Source organism: Canis lupus, chromosome 20, assembly GCF_003254725.2.
Source record: "Canis lupus dingo isolate Sandy chromosome 20, ASM325472v2, whole genome shotgun sequence".
NCBI classification, from domain to species: Eukaryota; Metazoa; Chordata; class Mammalia; order Carnivora; family Canidae; genus Canis; species Canis lupus.
The window spans coordinates 43,652,662-43,671,098 of record NC_064262.1 but is presented as its reverse complement, the minus strand read 5'-3'; the positions used below and the strand labels follow the sequence as shown (position 1 = coordinate 43,671,098).

Here is an 18,437-nt window from a genome sequence, read left to right as displayed (position 1 = left end):
CTCATAGGTGGGTAGCCACTAGATGCCACCATCAGGGAAGCTGATGTAACGGCTGAATAACAGAAGCTGGGACACGCCCAAGTCCCGGAGGGGCCCGAGGTGAGGGACTGTGGTCTACTAGGGTGGGTAAAAGGGGGAGTTCAGGGCTGACAGAGCATTTCTGGTCTCCTTAGAGCGGGGGGTCATGGCTTCTAGCAGGCCAAGGGAGGGGGTCCCAGGGTAGAAGGGGTGAAAACTGGGTGTCAGAACCCTTCTCACAAAGGAGAAATTCTGGGATGCGAAGAGCTACTGAAGAAACAGTAAGAATTTGAAATGCCACAACTGGACATCACTCTTGTCTCACGTACAAAGGAAGAACCCTGAGGAACGCCACTGTCCAAGGAGATAAAGCAATGGAGCTGACTTTTCCTAAATGAAGGCCCCGGTTGTTTTTCACCCTCTACATCCGTTTTTAAGGTCCCAGCCACCAGAGCTTGCTGGAAACCTGGGAAGACCACACATAAAGGGCTACAAGAGGGAACCCCGATACTGCCAAGAGCATCGGGGCTCTCATTTGGTACCCTCATTATCACCTGCTATTCCAGACCACGAGGGGAACCTAACAATGCAGCCTTTTAGAGGTCTGTCCCTCCAGCAGCACCGCATGTACATAAAACCCAGGAAAGGCTCATTTCCTTCCCCAGCGAGTCTCCATCTGCCTAGGGAGTCCATCTCGCAGAGCCAGAGACATGCCGGGCCAGTCCCTGAGACTGACCAGCCTGTGACACAGGCTCTTCCCAAGCCTCTGGCTCAGAGGTCTCTTGTCTCTTTCTTTTTTTTTTTCAAAAGAATATTCTCTTCTGTGCTTATCTCCACAGATTTCAGAATTTCCTGTTATTAGTTCATGGTAAGGAGTTTTGTTCTGTACAATTCTGGACAGACGGCAGGGAGTCGGAAGGCCTGCTGAGACATTTCTGCCAGTGTTGTCACACTGGCGTTACTGAGAACCTGCCTACTCCTCATTCTTACGCATATCACAGGGATGTCTTGAAGCTTCCATGCTACTGCAGCCCGGGAGACCACAGCATACCGATTATTTTTTTCTCATTTCCACAATAATACTTGTTCATGATTTAAAAAAATAGAGAGAGAGGAGAAAATTGAAAAGGAAAACCCACCCTTTGATTTCACCACCCATAGATCTGTACAATTAACATTTCGGTGTATATCCTTCCAGTCTTTTCTCTGTGCACTTGGCAAGCTAAAAACACTGAAGAATTTATAGGTCCGTCATGCTCATATATTTCTAAAATATGTATTTGGCCCTGTAGTGGCATCTGTTTAAATCTGGAGCAGGGAGGTGTGATACGTTTCTATCAACCATTCCCCTCAGGGGTTAGTCCAAACTTCCAGTACCTTCCTTGACCCCTACCCACTTCCTTTCCTATTTCAGAAAAAACTGAGGCTGCCAGGATAGGCCACCAGCTTGGAGGATGAGGGTCCCAGCTAATCCTGGTCTTCAGGGGCTGCAGACTTTTACCTCAAAGCTTCTCCTGGGTGTTGTGCCCACACTCCAGGCTCTCCCTTGCAACGAAGGTTCTCAAGTTTGTGCATACTTCTGTCTCTGCTACCTCTCTCTTACCCTAGAGTTCACTGCTCTGTGGCACCCAACGTCCACACCAGGAACACCTCTCACCAGGTCACTGTACAACTTCCTGTGACCAAACTGAAGATTGATTCTATGCCCTCATCTCCCTCGAATCTCCTGTGACCACCAGTCCCTCCTGTCACTCTCTCCTGAGGCTGCTCTGCACCCCTCTGGGTGTCCTCCTGCCTCTGGGGCTGGGCCACTTGCCCTCCCTTAGGGTGCTGCCCACCCTGGGCCCTAGGGTTCCTCAGGGATCCCCCTACTGGTCCTCTCTCCTCATTCTGCTTCTCCCTACCCCTGCCAGTCCTCCCTGTCACACCCAGTGGTGATGCTCAATTGGCAGCTCCAACTCAGACCTCTTTTCGAGCTGTAGACATCTCCACCTGGTTGTTCAAGAGGCATTAAAGCCAAAGAAAACCAGCCCCCCAAATTCACCATGCTAGAACTGAATCTGTTCCTTTTGCCCCAGTTCACCCCTCCCATTCTCCCATTCTCCCTTCTCTGGCCTGTGGTTCATCCGTTTACTATGCATTCAGGGTAGAAATCCAGCAGTCATCCCCAGCACTCTGAACCCTCTACCCCACATACTGGCTCCAAACTGTGCCTCAAATCTCACGTCCTCCCCTCCATGCTGCCATCATGGCCTTCATTCTGGCCCATCCTCACTTCCCCCAGATGTTAGAGCATCTCCTGCCTCTGCCCATCCTCCTTAACTATTTCCCAGAGTAAACTTTCTAAAAATGGAATCTGGCCATATTATTCTCCCTGTCTGGATGCCTTCACAGGCTTTGCAGAGCCTTCACAAGGCCCAGCGTCCAAGCGTCCACACAGGGCTACCACAACCCAGGCCTGGACCATTGATCCAGTGCCCCCTGGTACCCCACCACCAGCAGTCCCACCCTGTGGACTACCTGCAGTTTCCAAAGGCACTGTGCTTTCCAAGTCTTCCTCTTGTGCTTCTAGGGACTCTGCGTCGGCATGTCCGTCCAGCCTGTCAGATACCTGCTTGCCTCTTGCCCTGGAACCAAACCCACTCAGAGGGATCACCTCCTCTGCCTTCTTCCTCACAGCCCCCAGGCGGCACCCAAGGCAGAAGCCATCACTTGGCCTTTGCTGCCCCGGCCTGTTTTTATTTGTCTTAGAACACCTATCATTTAAGTACATGGCTGTAAATTTCTGGAGGACAGCAACAATGTCTTTCAACCTGCATTGCCCAGGGCCTGGCACAGAGCATGTATTCAGTAAACCCAAGTGAAGGATAATGATGATACAACAGACATTTATTGAGTGCTCCTATGCCAGGCACAATTCCAAGAGCTTTACTGTATTTTCTCAGTTAATTCTACCAATGAACTTGTGAGGTGGAGACTCTATTGTTCCCCATTTTACAGGTGAGGTAACTAAAGCAGAGAAATCAGGCAATGTCCCAAGATTATATGGCTAACAGGAAGCAGAACCAGGATTCGGACCCTGGCAGTTTGAGTCCAGAACTCTTGTCTCTACCAGAAGGCAACTTAAGTATTTACCAGATGTTGCTGTTAAGTGACTTGAAGAGGCTTTTTAAAATTGCCTTAAAAAAAATTGCCTTGATGCTATAATATCATTCTCCTGCCAACAACTGCACACAACATTAAGACTGAGTCAGGCCTGTTTCAATAAGTACTTAGGATAACAACAGTGTAAAAAGGACACAATGGAAAAGCACCAGAGAAGGTTCCGGAGAAATACCAACAAGTCCAAGGACTCAACATCCCCATGCATTTTAAGCAACAAGGATGAAACCTGTTTAAAGTGTTTCAGGGGCCCTGGGATTGAGGCATGAGTGCACCTGCTGTCCAGGCAGAAACTCTCCCTCGATTAGTTCTGCCATGAACAGACTAGCCCCAGGCCTGTATCACAGGCCACCTATCTCCTCCACAAAAAGGTGGGAGGTAGGTAATCCCCAAATGGGTCACTTTCCTCTCTCTGGAGCCAGAAGGATTTTTCAGTCAGAGTTTCTAAGTTGTTTAGTAGCAGGTACGAGAAGTTGCCTGGCATGAAGAAGAATGTAACAGCCTGCTCAAATGACCTCCGAGGAAACTGACCTGACCTGGGGAATGGGTCAGTACTTCTGGCTGCACCCAGCCCTGGCTTATTACCCAGCATGCTGTGAGAGGGCCCAGTGGAACTGCCATCATGCTGCCATGCTACTGGCCCAAATACTTGCTAACCTACTCTGTACACAGTGTGTAATCGATAAGGTCACCGAGAGAGGCTCCAGAAGGGAATACCAACTGCACATGGATGAGTTTTGGCAGCTGAAACTGAAATTAGTGGCCCCCAATGGTCTGGGACATCATGTGAAGTCTCTTCATGGCGAGGTGTTCACAAGATGGGACTCAAAAAGAGGGAGGAGCAGGCTGACAGATGTAAATTCTTTTCCTTAACAATGTGGTTAAATTGATTTATATGCCTCCTGTCAAATATTAGATTTGGGATTATTTACCATGAGGTTATTAATTGATTAGTTAATAAATGATCAGAAGGGTTTACAGATTACTGCAATTGTGCAGCACTTGGCTTTGAGATTCCTGGCAGCCAGGGCAAGAGACAAACTATGCCTCTTAGCTTAAGAGGCTTCCAAGAGACATACATTGTTCCAGATCCAAATTTTCTCTTATTTATTTATTTTTTAAAAGATCTTACTTATTTATTTGACAGAGAGAGCACAAGCAAGGGGAGCAGCAGGCGGAGGGAGAGGGAGAAGGAAGCTTCCTGCTACACAAGGAGCCTGATGTGGGGCTTGATCCCAGGACTCTGGAATCATGACCTGAGCCGAAGGCAGACGCTTAACCCACTGAGCCACCCAGGTGTCTCCCAGATCTAATTTTAAAGGGACTCCTTTAGGATTCCTGAGGAAGCTCACAGGATGAAGAATTAAAATGTGTCTGCAAAGGGAAAGGAAAAAATGGCGATGCTGGGGGTGGGGTGGGGAGGGAGACATGTACCACGATAAGAGTCTCCAAGTCTGGTTTGTTTTCAAGAGGCTGCCTCCTCCGGGCTCTCAGAGCCCCTCTAGACCTCTGAAGTGTTTCAGGAACACAGAAAGCTCCTTGATACCACGCACCGTCAGAGTGAGTGAGGAGAGGGCGCCTAAGACCAAATACTGGTCTGACTTGGGTGCTGCCCGTGCCATGCTGCCTCTAGGCCAGGCCCCTGGTCAAGTGAGGCCCCTTTGGCCTCTTTCTCACTCCTTCTAGGCCTATCTCCTTCACACCACTTCCCACGGGAGCTTCACCTCCAACAGGGCTCCTCACACATTTTTGAGCGATTTCCCTCTTCCCTTTTCTGCTTGAGCTCTGTATGGACCCGTTTCCTACGGGACAAGAACGAGAGGAGGAACGGGGTTCCTACGGGACCCGTTGGAGGAGATGACTACTAACTGGTCCAGAAAGCTTCGGCAGTTGCAGTTGTTCCGATTGTACAACCGAGGTAAGAATTTCGACACTGGAAGTGGTCTATATGGTTTGGAGCAGACTAAGAGATTCTTTCTTTTTTTAAATATAACCTAGTAATACTAACAAACCCAAATGATAAACAATGCATACATTGTTATACATTGTTTATAACCTGTGGAGATAGTTTTTTTCTGAAGAGCTATATAAGCAATGTGAAAGACCAAGATACAAAACATTATAATCCTGTTAAGGAGCTTCTTAGGCCGTGCAGTGACCCCTTTCTAAAAACACACTCCCCCTACATTGTTAATAAGGAGCCCCTAATTGATGTGTTTTCAGTGTGAGATAGAGGCTGCCTATGCTGCTGCCCCAGGGCCTCCCACCCCTCTCTGGACACACTGCATTTTGCAGGACATGTCATGTGCAGGGAGAGGAGAAAGGGAGGTGGCTGAAGAGCTTAAGGTGGGTCATGCCTTCGGGATATGTTTGAAATGCTTCCCTTATTAATGGTAGATGTTACGTTTTGGGGCCCAGTTTTCTTTGGGGCCACCAGCAAAACACTGATGAGAAGCTGACTGGCATGTGGGGTATGGTCTACAGTTCTTACTCATTTGGGAGTAGAAGCCATGAGAATCATTGGCTCCTGCATCCAAGTGCAAGGGGCTAGCCTGAGGAGATCTCAAGAGAGGAGGCCACAGGAGTCATGTGGGATAAAAGGACGCATACATGTGAGAGCAGCTGGAATGCCAGGCCAAAAACCCTCCTGCCGCCCTCCTCTCGACATGCAATTCCCTGACTCATGTGCCTTCTAGACACCGGTGACCTCACCTGAAGCTGTCTGATCCTGACCCTCCACCAGCCCTAAACCTGGCTATCTCCTGCCCACCTGGCATTTCTGCTTACATGTGATATAGACACACCTGTCCAGAACAGAAGCCTTGATTTCTCTCCAAAATCTGTTCTCCTGGATTCTCCCATTTAATAAATGGCATCAGCAATCCCCTGGTGGCTCCAGCTAAACACTCTGGAAGGCATACTCTCTAGTCCCTCTCCATTCTGTCCACCCTTCTGAAGAGTGGTTCTTCACCCCGATACCCAGGGCTCTATCCCAAACCAATCAGAGCAGAACCTCTGGGGGTGGGGCCTCCTACTTCTTCATAGCTCTCTAAGGGGTTCTCATGTGTAGCTAGGTTGGAGAATTGGTGGCTTAAAATGTACTTCTATCCAGTTTCCCTGCTCCCACTTTGGTCTAAACCACCAACCATGTCATGTGTGGGCCACTGTCATCCCTCTAGTACTCCCAGGTCTCTGCCCCACCTTGAACCCCCCCCATTACAAGCACAAGGCACTGATGGTTTCCCACAGCATTAGAGTAAAGAGCAAAGTTCTTGTGAGGCCCCTAGGGTCCTGCACAATCTGGCTTCTGAGGTCCTATTTACATCTCCCAGCTCCTCTTGCCCTCACTCACCACGCAGCCATCACTCTGGTTTTAGTCCTTTCCTCAAACACACCAAATACATGCCTCCCTCTGGGCCTTTGCACCTACTCTCTCCTCTTCCTGGAAGGCTCTGCCCTCAGGGTTTCATTTGCCTGACTCATAGCTACATGCCATTTAGGTCTCAGCTCGAATGCACCACTCAGAGGCCTTCTTAGATTCCCTGGAGCTGAAGCTTGCCCCCTGCACCCCCCAGAAATCACCACTACGTCATCCTGATTGCACTCTTTCATTGTCTTTAAAATACTCATCAGTGTTCACCTTCTGTGCTCCCATCTTCACTGCCTGACCCCCTCCCTACATGAGGATGTGAGCTCCAAGAAGGCAGGGATTTTGGTCTGTCTTGTTCATGGCTGTATCCATTGTTCAGAAAGGACCTCCCATATAGTAGGCACTCAATGAGCACATCGTTTACTTTATCCCATTCATCAGTGCCCCCAGGGCCCTTCCTCCTTGCTGCCAGGGTGATTCCTATAAAATGACAGCTAGATCTTGCCATTCTTTATTCAAAATCCCCAGGGGCTCTCCATGGCCCCTTGTCATCCAACTGCTCCTCTGCTACGTTGGCACTCTGCCCACACTGCCAACCCAAACCCACTCTCCTCCTAAGTTCCCACCGTCCCACAGGGCTCCTGGGTGCCTCGAGGAGACACATGCCTGCATTCCCGTGCCTTCGTGCACGCTGCCCTCCCCTCTTCCTGGCACGCCGTCAGTGTCTTCCTGCCCTACCACTCTATGCTTCTCTTGCAAGAACTGGCCGGAGTGCCACTGAGCAGCAGCCATCATTGTCTAGCCTGGTTAGCATCCTCCTTGTTTTTCCACAGCAACCCGTGCTTTCCTCTGCCAAAGGCTTTTGTTGCATGGGGCTGGCCTCCTCTGTCTCCTCTGGGCAGAGGGCACTTCGCCTGTAACTGTGTACAGGTTTCCACTGCTTTCCTGAGTTTGTGTTCTGTCACTTTGCTTTTTTCAAATTTTTCAAAATTTTAAAAAAGATTTTATTTATCCATTCATGAGAGAGAGAGAGAGAGAGACAGACAGACAGACAGACAGAGACACAGGCAGAGGGAGGAGCAGGCTCCATGCAGGGAGCCCGACGTGGGACTGGATCCCAGTTCCCCAGGATCACACCCCGGGCCAAAGGCAGGTGCTAAACTGCTGAGCCACCCAGGGATCCCTGTCACTTTGCTTTTTATGAAAGACCTGCTTAGAACCTGTTTTTGCCAACTGAGAGAAATCAGAAGAGGAAGTTTGCTTTTACAAAATGGTAACTGCTTCCTTGCTTTATGCCATTTCAGCTCACGGAAGGTTTCACAGGAACACCACTTTCAGATGGTGGGGTAGACCCATGCGGCACATCCCTCAGGTGCCAGCTGGTCCATGACCCTGTCAATGGTGCTAGCACGTGCAGAAGAGGTGCTATCCGGACTTGCTGGTGATGTGTGACTGAGCCAGGAAAGGGGCTCTCCCCGGGGCGGTTAATGATCCACCGCTGGAACCAGTGGAAGTGGAGGCCCTGGAGGAGGCAACCTAGCCCAGGACCCAGAGTCTCTATCTGGCTTTCCCTGGGGCTCTGTTTTGCTGTGTGGCCAGTGTCAATGCCAGCAGCAGAGCTTTCCCCTTTCTTAATTTAAACACACTTGTCCTACGCACTCAAACAATCAAGCTGCAGGAGGTCTTTATCGAATCATGCACTCTCACTTTTCCCATACGAGATAATGAACAGGAAGGAGGATTTAATGCCAGGGTACACGACATTCAACAGCCACTTGCACAGCTTGGTATATTTAGCTAAGTCATTGGCTAGAACGCCACTGCTTTACCCACAGATATTCACCAAAGGGCACTTGCTGCCGCCTGAAACAGGCTTGTCCAGCTTTTCAGGAAAAGATGAGCCTCGCCCAAACAAAGTGAAGGTCATTTCCGTGTAGGTTCCTGGAATTGGATATGGCTTAAATTTCAAGAGCACCTAGTCCTGTATCCACTGGGAAGCCCTGCCCTGACCCAAGCCCCCAGCATGCTTTCCACTCTGATGATCTGTCCCCCATCTCCATGGTTGCCTGACCCTGCCTTTCTAACTAGAGGCTAGGTTTCCCCCAGACCAAACTCTTCCTGTAGCAGGCTCTGTTAACATATACACCAATGTATGTATAGACTCATTCAACCAAGATAGACAGTGTCCCCTCGGGAGGGGTAGGGGGGTGGGGAGGGAGGTGAGTTCCTTTTCCCACCCCAGCCCTGGCCCTCCTGTTTTCCACGCTCCCAAGGTCTGGGGGAACATGCAGGCTGTGGCCATGCCAGGGCCAGAGGAGGAGAGTGTGGGCTGGTTAAAACAAGCCCAGACATACTCACGGGGTCCGTCAGCATGGCCCGGCAGTGAGAAGCCAGGGCCAAGAAGGCCAGCAGGTTGAACACGATTCCGTTGATGATGCTGTACACATAGTCTCGGGATGGAATCAGCATGACAAAGAGGACCACAAATTCCGCATAGAGGACCAGAAACCAGGTGACAATGGCACAGGCAATGCCACAGCCGTCGCGGATAAACCACATGGTTCCCACAGGACTGGGGTGGGGTGGTGGGACACACTTCTCCGGCTGGAGGTATTCTGGCTTCCGCTCAATGTCTCGGAAGTGGTGGGTGGGGATAAGCATCATAAGCTATTCTGTCCATACTGGCATCTGGAAGAAAGAAGAAAGGACCCAGAAAATTGGTGGTGTCTTGTTATCAAGGAGACTTGACAAAATTACCTTTCTAAAGTGAGCCATGAGTATCTATGTGTGAACTTCCTGCAGAAAAGCTGCCTAAACCTTCTGTTCCTTTAAAATGTGAGTTCTTGGGGTACCTGGGTGGCTCGGCCCATAGGTGTCTGCCTTCGGCTTAGGTCGTGATCTTGAGGTCCTGAGATGGAGCCTCACGGGCTCCCTGCTCAGTGAGGAGTCTGCTTCTCCCTATCCCTCTGCCCACCTCCGCCTCCTGCTTGTGCCTGCTGTCCCAATAAATAAAAAATATCTTACAAAAAATAAAGTAAAATAAAATGTGAGTTCTTGGGACACCTGGCTCGGTCAGTTGGTAGAGCATGTGACCCTTGATCCTGAGGTCATGAGTTCAAGCCCCACGATGGGTACAGAGTTTACTTAAAAAAAAAAAAAAAAAAACAACAGGTTTGTTAGTTCTGTGGCTAAAACAGTAGATTTTCTAGGAATCAGAGACTCCCTCTGTACTGCCCTCTTTGTGGGCGATGGGGTCAAGTGGAGAATGTTGGATGATGTGTCCAAAGATGTTTTTGCACCACCTGGCTGTGGGGCTTCATGAACCTTTGTGTCCTCACCTGAGGAGACACCCCCCTTTCAGCCCCAGCCTCCTCCTCCCAGGGCTGGTGAGGCTCGAGGGAGTCAGAGGTGCTTGTGATGAACGCTGTAGACTGTAACAGCCCACACACCATGGACTCCAGACTCATTCTCTCTAGGAAAGACATCCATTCCTTCTGAAACAAGTACTGAGCAACATGCCCCTTCTTCCTAACAGCTGCAGCCCGTATCTCTGGAGACCGCAATGAAATAACTCAGGATCGATAATAAAGTCTATCTGTCCATAGCACGTTCCGCAAGATGCAGAAAGTACAGATTTCCCTCCTCTGATTCCCCTTATCTTACTCAGAGGCTTGTTGCATCACCAGACCAGATTCTCAGTCAGAAACAGTGCCGGCACAGGCTAGCTCCAGATGGAGGCACCATGGAGAGACCACCAAAGCAGTCTACAGCACAGCCAGTGACATCTCAGGCTTCTGAGAGCTTCAGTCACTTTGTTGCAGAGGAAATTATTCCTAAGCACCACTGGCTATGCATGTTTTCTGAAGACGGGCTCTAAAGGGCACGGGCAAACCTTCAATGGTTGTGTTGGGCTTTCCTTACCCTCTTGCCTTCTTCCTCCCCTCCAACAGAGAAAGAGCATCTGAACTGAATATGCTATAGTCATGACAAGTAAGGACATGTCCAAAAAGCTGAATGGGCAGAGCAGTAACAGCTACTCAAAATGACAGACATTCTAGAGTCAAGAGTTGCAAAGGCTAATGATGGAAGAATAAGGCCAGGGCCTCCCCTCCCCAGGGTGGCAGAGAATTAATAGCTGAAAGGCAGTTAGATGTGTACCATGTAGTTGTCCAGAGAAATGTTGACTCAATAAATAGAGTGACTATCACATGCTGGGTACACTGTGTTGGGAGCTGAGGGACGGGAAGTCATGACGTATGGAATAACCATCCCAAGTAGAGTAAAAGCAGTAGTTCCCTCCAGGCCATCAGCCAGAATCTTGGAATAAAGCAACCTTGTGCTCTCCGCAAGACAATGGTAATTGGTGCTGCCAGTTACAACCTATAGGCATTAAAGATGCAAGGACACCCTCTGAGGCAGTCCTTTCTTAGAATGGAATATTTTGTAAAAATTAAAAATTATATTGGGGAAGAATATTTAATCATATTGAAGTATATTTATTATATATTATCAAATAATGAAAGCAAATTAAAGACAAAATGTAAAATATCCTATGTTGATGGGGGAAAAATGTATATGTGTGCCCAGAATAAAAAAAGAGGGGGAAGCCAAAAAAAAAAAAAGCTCACCATTTTGACAAGCATTCTCTTGGTTCTTCCTGCTGCCATACAGATTTGTGGTACTTAGGCTCTAAATGCATAAGGTTTTACTGGACCACAGCCATGCCCCTCGAATACATATTGTCTGTCTGCTTTTATGTTACGATGGCACAGCTGAGCGGTTGTGATGAGGCTGTACGACCAGCAAGCCTAAAGTACGTATGCTCTTTTTTTTTTTTTTTAAGATTTATTTTATTTTTCAAGTAATCTCTACACCCAATATGGCGCTCGATCTCATGACCCCAGGATCAAGAATCACATGCTCTGGGCAGCCCCGGTGGCACAGTGGTTTAGCACCGCCTGCAGCCAGGGTGTGATCCTGAAGTCCCGGGATCGAGTCCTGCGTCAGGCTCCCTGCATGGAGCCTGCTTCTCCCTCTGCCTGTGTCTCTGCCTCTCTCTCTGTGTCTCTATGAATAAATAAATAAAATCTTAAAAAAAAAAAAAAAAGAATCACATGCTCCGCTGACAGAGCCAGTCAGGCATGCCTTCCCTTTAGTTTTATATAAAAGTTTGTGGACCACTGGTCCTAGGCAGTTGTTACCTACCAGACAACTGAGATCTGTCTTGGCTCCAGCTTTCCCTTGCAGAAAAGCTCAGTGTGACTGGGATGGTTGGTTACAACTCACCCCACCCCACCCCACCCCACCCTTGTCTGTGGCAGCAAAGCCTCCTGTCATTTGCAGCCTGAGGGTCATCTCACTGAAACCCATGTACTCTGTCAAACTGTTCTTCAATTATCATAAAAGGTGTGGTTTTCTGAAATGGATGATCACTGAAAATAAATATTAGAGTAACGCTACTGTTTAGCGATTTCCAGTGATTAAATTATGCTCATGGTATATTCAGACTAGTTGACTGTATTCTCCTCTGACAATTACTCATTCTTTTTTTTTTTTAAGATTTTATTTATTTATTCATGAGAGACACAGAGAGAGAGAGAAAGAGAGAGAGAGAGAGAGAGAGAGGCAGAGACACAGGCAGAGGGAGAAGCAGGCTCCATGCAGGGAGCCTGATGAGGGACTCGATCCCAGGACTCCAGGATCATGTCCTGGGCTGAAGGCAGGCGCTAAGCCGCTGAGCCTCTCAGGCGTCCCACTCATTCTTGATTGTACACATGGCAACAACTTGGCTAGAGTGATGCTTTGCATATGTGGTTTGCGGAGGAATAGACCCTTCCGTGTAAGTAAATTTCCCAGTAACTGTGACTTGTTCCTGAGCAGATACACATTTTAACCATTAAGATGGTTAAGATGGAAATGAAAAATAAAAAATGGAAGTGAAATAAAAACCAGACCGAAAAAAAAGAGACTATAGCTGTTTCTGTCTTAAGTACAATAACCATCCATTTCTTTGGAATGATGCACAGTTATCACTGGGAACATCAGTTACTGGAGTGTGTCAGGTCATGATGTCCTCGGAGGTCATGGGGATTCACTGGGCTCTCGGCCTCACACCAACTGGCTTGTTGAGACTACTAGAATTCTAATTCCAATATTTCCTTTGTATGGTTGTCTTTCTCTTCTGTTCCTGGCTACTGTCATTTCAGTGTCTACAGTTACCAATTTCCCCGACAAATTCTCCATTTATGACTGCTAATTGGCTGTAGGCTGGAAAACAAATAAATCTACATCATGTTAGCTTTATTTGTTAAAGAAGGGTATTTATTTTAGATTATAGGCCTTTAGGGACCAGCTGCTATGCTCTCCTGCCATACAGTTCTGCAGGTTGGAAGCCCTGTCTTTTATTAGCCCTGGGCCTGGCATGTAGTAGCTGCTGACGGTGTGTGTTCATTATACAAATGCTTGAGTTAAGTAAAATGCCCGAGCTTTGTGATCCCAGGTCCCCCTCTGGAGGCCCTGTCTGCTTCCTTTCAGGGGTGTGGCCATATCCTAGATGGTGGATGATGTACCAAGTAGGACTCTGAAGTAGGTGGACTGTGACTCTTAATTTAAGTAACCAGAATATTCCATCCCTCAAACAATGTCAGACGGAAGAGTGTATAGAGGAGCTCTGTTTTCCCACTGCCCCTCACTGGTGAGGGAGAATCTATGATCTGGGCAAGCACTCAGACAAGGCACACCTGGCAAGATTCAGACACCAAGTACTGAACTGAAGTTCACATTCCACCCCACACTTTAGAGTTTCAAAATATCCTGTTCAAAACCAATCAAGGCATACCACTATAGAAAATTTATTTAAGCCCAAGGCCCGAGCAATGGAAGTAGCTTTCCAATAAGGATTTGTTCCTTAAATTAGCCAACTGGAAATCTGAGAAATATGAGGAAAACTCCACCTCGAACAAATTATGCACATTCCCTTCACACTGCCCCTAATGACAACAACAGCAGGAAAGGCAAATGTTGACCTCTTTTCCTTTCCTATTTTGAATTAGAGAAACTCCAATCCTTGGGGTTGAGGAGTGGCTCTTTGCCCATGACCCCACGAGTCCTTGCTTGTGACCACTGGGCAGAACTGCTTGCTTAGGCCAAGCTGTGCACATAAGGAAGCTGGTGGGTCCCAGGGCCTTTATTCCTGCCCACCAGCTCATACCCTCAGAGGGGTGGTCTCCTCTAGTCCTCCTCCACCACATCTCTTTCATTCCATTCCTTTGCCCTATTGATCCTCTCAATTCTCCTGCCCTTTTTTTTTTTTTTTTTTAAGATTTTATTTATATATTCATGAGAGGCACACAGAGAGAGGCAGAAACACAGGCAGAGGGAGAAGCAGGTTCCAGGCAGGGAGCCCGATGCGGGACTGGAGGCGGGGCCTCCAGGATCATGCCCTGGGCTGAAGGTGGCACTGAACTGCTGAGCCACTGGGGCTGCCCAATTATCCTGCATTTAATTCAATTCAAAAAACATATTCACGGAGCAGCCATTAAATATAAGGAACTGTGTAGGGGGTTCACACACAAGGGATCATGAGGACAATAATTTGTGTGTGCTGCCCAGTTCGGGTCCTCCCATTCTCCTTTCCCAGTTCCCAGTCTGCTAAGACTTGTCTTACTAGCTTTGTTCTACTAACCTGCAAGTCCTATTTTGTTTAGCATTGGAACCAGGTACCTGGCATGAATATATGCTCAGATCGTTATTTCTTGAGTGGATGGATGCAGAGACAGATCTACCTCACGATGACCCTAACACATAGGTTTCTAATGAACAGCACAACGGAGAAGCAAATCGTACCTGCTCCCTGCAAATAAACAAAGCCCAGAAGTGGGATAAATAGACTTTTTCATGGCCAGGGAATCCAAAGGGAGTGGATCTGAGCAGGGCGTGGAGCCAGGTGAAGTGTTCTGCTCTGAAAAAGGCAAGGACAGTGGTGATGCAGGTTGTGGGGCTGGATGTCCCGGGCTGTGTGCCTGCGTGTGTGCATACGTGGGCTGTGTTGGGCATAGGAGGTGGGGGCGCTAAGTGGAAATGAAGCTTTAAAGGTAGGGTTGTTACGTAGGCTATGTTTTACAAGGCCTTGAGCTTTAAGATGAGTTGGGAGTTCACCCTGGAGGTATTGGTGAGGCACCCCAGGCTCTAAGGAAAGCTATAAGGACTGTATTCGTGCTATAACAATGCTGCTCTGGCACTGACAGGCAAGACAAGATGAAGCAGACAGGAGGGCTCGGGGTCCATCAGAGGCCAACGAGCCCAGAGAGGCACTGAGGGAACAGGCCAGAGTTCCAGTTGGGTGGAATAGGATTTTCTGCTCCTCTTCCATCTTGTTTCCAAAGAAAGATCAAAAACAATGATCATTTGGCAATTTTAATCATAGTAACCTATGTTGTATTTTTTTGGCCAATGGTTCTGGAACATTAAAAAGAGTTGGCTTTTCCATATGTTAATAATCCATGCCCAAAGTAATTATTCTTCTACCAGGCAAAGGAGCACCCTGATGCCCAGAAAGGTGAAAGGACTAAGGCTTGGGGGTAAGGAAGTCGTAGGAGGATTCACAGTGCCAGAGGAGTTCTGGAGCTCCCAGGAGTGAGTGATCCAGATGATAAGGAAGATGAAGTGTCATGTCAGAATGACCTTCTGAGCTCTGTGATATCTGAGTATGTGGGAATTCTAAGGAAATCATCTAGTCTTCCTTCTTTTTTTATTTTTATTTTTTTTAATTTTTATTTATTTATGATAGTCACAGAGAGAGAGAGAGAGGCAGAAACACAGGCAGAAAAAAAAAAAAAAAAAAAAAAAAAGAAACACAGGCAGAGGGAGAAGCAGGCTCCATGCACCAGGAGCCCGACGTGGGATTCGATCCCGGGTCTCCAGGATCGCGCTCTGGGCCAAAGGCAGGCGCCAAACCGCTGCGCCACCCAGGGATCCCTAGTCTTCCTTCTTAAGAGTTTCAGAAGCAAAAAACTGAGAAATGACTGAAAGGAGTGATAATTTTCTAAAACAAAAGCAAAACCAAAACCCCCCTACATCTGGCCCAGAGAACTGTCTCCAGATCTATAACTCACATGCTTCATTATACCTGACCACAAATGGGTCCTTCCACTAACCCAGACAGGCAGACACAAATATATTTAGTGAAATGCAGTCTGGGGCTCTACAAACCCCAGAGTTTGGGGTACCAGGTTGGCTCTGGGGTATGAACTCATGACTCAATTTCCATGCTGCCTATCCATGGCTGAGCAACACAAATGGGTTTGAAGGGTGATGCTACGGCCAAGATCACAGGTCCCATATCAAATTGTGGCCTATCTACATGCTGGCCAGGCTGGATGCCTAGCCAAGAGTTAACAATTAGTGATGGCAAGAGTCCAGATATAGTGCCTGTAGTTATCATTTGTTGAATGAGGGGGAAATCCTCATAAATCCATCACCTGCCCTAAGAAAACTGACCCAAAGCCCAGGCTTTATGCGCAAGTGTCAAAGCCACGACCTTCACATAAAATATATAAGTTCTGTATTGGATATACTGGAGCCCCCACTGCCTTCTCCGGCAAGTGTCCTCAGGAACCACAGATCCTCTCAGATTGCCAACTTCACCAGCTTTCATGAGATAAGATCCTGCCCCAAGTCACGGATTAGTTCAGCTAGATCTAAAATCCTTAAAAGCATCTCAAAGTACTTTGTGAAGATTACTTTCCTAAGACACCACACCCACTCACATTCTCACATCCACACATGCATTCATGTACAGCACAGAAGGTTTTGGGGACTGTACAGATTAAAGTAGCATTAACACATCCAACCACTAAGGCCTGTATGAAATACATAGACTGGCTGAATAAACTCAAATCAGATGTAATTATTTACCCTTGGCTTCGAGACAAAGGTCATCCAAATACTCAAAAAAAAATTTTTTTTAAGGACTAAACTTTCTGGCTCCCTACTAGTAGGAACTATGCAGTTGACACTCAATTTCATCAACTCCTTAGCTAACGTCATGAACATCAGCAAGGCAGTAGAAACCCTTAAATCAGAGGCGTTTAACTTAGGTCAACATTTGTTTCAGGTGATAGTTAACATTTTAATAATTCTAGTATTATGCCGAATTGTTGTTGCGGGGGTGGGGGAGAGGGGCTAGTCTGGTATCCTCTTGAACTTGCCCTAAACACTGAATTCTCACCTAAACGAAATTTTACTACATTAAAGAACTCAATCTATCCCTACAAAATCACTTAGAAGGTCCCCTGAAAGAAGACAGCATTTTTTCTGGTACTTCTATCATCTTTCTCAATTGAAATTCATCTTAACGAGTACATCAATAACCTTGGATGGTTTAAATCCTCCTGTCTCAAGAATATGGTGTTTGCCTCTTTTAGAACTTCTCATATTTCAGAGTGATAGGACTTAAAAGCATTCAAAAGCCAGCCCTACAACTTCAAAGATGAATGAATGGTCCAGGTCCTAGACACTTTAGAAAGGTATCTGAGGAAGTAGAAAACTAAGTTATCTAAGCTACAATTCTCTTAATTTGTGAAGGATCTAAAAGGCTTGTTAATTTTATACCCATTTTTAGATGGCTCTCAGAAAAACAAAGAATGAACCATGAATTCTTATGTTTGGAATCTTTCATTAAAAAAACCAGAATGAGGGCAGCCCCAGGTGGCTCAGCGGTTTAGTGCTGCCTTCTGCCCACGGCGTGATCCTGGAGACCCAGGATCGAGTCCCACATCAGGCTCTCTGCATGGAGCCTGCTTCTCGCTCTGCCTGTGTCTCTGCCTCTCTCTCTCTCTCTCTCATGAATAAATAAATAAAATCTTTAAAAAAACAAAAACAGAATGAGTCACTAAACTTTTTTTCCCAAAAGGTAAGGGTGTGGTTCAAAAGAAAGGTGCCTTATCACTTGCATCACAACCTGCCAGCCAAGGAAAGCGTAGAGGCAGGCAGAGCACCCTGGCCTGTTCTGGAAGATCGTCACCAACAAGTCTACATGATTTCTCCCTCTGCAGGAATATCTGTCATGCCCTGCCTGTCTCTTATCTTCTGACATACTCAACCTTGAGCAAAACACTTACATTAAAAAAAAAAAAAAGTAAAACATCACACTCCCAAACTGAACCCTATGGGTGTTGAAGTTGACCGAGAAAATCAGGGAGGGGTTGGTAAGTTTAATTTACCTTCTTGCCTCCTAACTGGTCACCTTCTTATAAAACAGACTCATGTGCACACTCAGATTTCTAACAGTAGGCTTTCATTTCATTTCAGAACAAAGTCTGGGATTTGGACAGCTCACGGACGCTAACACTTCTCTCACTTACCACAATGGACTATTGTACTACACCTGGCCAGGTCACCTCCTGACTTCTAAATCTACCGAAAAAAATACATACCCACATAGAGGATGCCATAACTTATGTCACAAACAACTGGGGATTAGTAGAAACTATGTTCATCTGGGTAACACGGTCTACTCCACCCCCCCTTTTAAAGGATTGATTGATTGATTGATTGAGTGATTGATTTTTTTATGAGAGAGAGAGAGAGAGAGAGGCAGAGACACAGGAGGAGGGAGAAGCAGGCTCCACGCCAGGAGTCCGATGCGGGACTGGATCCCGGGACTCAAGGATCGCGCCCTGGGCCAAAGGTAGGCGCTAAACCACTGAGCCACCCAGGGATCCCCTACTTTCCCCTTTTATAGGTGTGCTTTATGATACGTTATAACAAGGAGGAAAATGAATGAGACTTTAAAACAAGACCGTGCATTAAGATTCACTGGTTAAGGGATCCCTGGGTGGCGCAGCGGTTTGGCGCCTGCCTTTGGCCCAGGGCGCGATCCTGGAGA

General features: G+C 47.3%; 1 protein-coding gene across 6 annotated transcripts in view; it reads right to left on the bottom strand.

Moving 5' to 3' along the window:
• ZDHHC3 (zinc finger DHHC-type palmitoyltransferase 3) overlaps positions 1-18,437 on the bottom strand; it is a 53,721-nt gene that overhangs the window by 27,584 nt on the left and 7,700 nt on the right. For all 6 annotated transcript variants that reach the window (XM_025458229.3, XM_049098549.1, XM_025458228.3 and 3 more), the window contains exon 2: positions 8,909-9,238. In XM_025458229.3, the coding sequence (XP_025314014.1) occupies positions 8,909-9,214 (306 nt within the window). In that variant the 5' untranslated portion in view covers positions 9,215-9,238. The remainder of the gene's footprint in view (positions 1-8,908; positions 9,239-18,437) is intronic.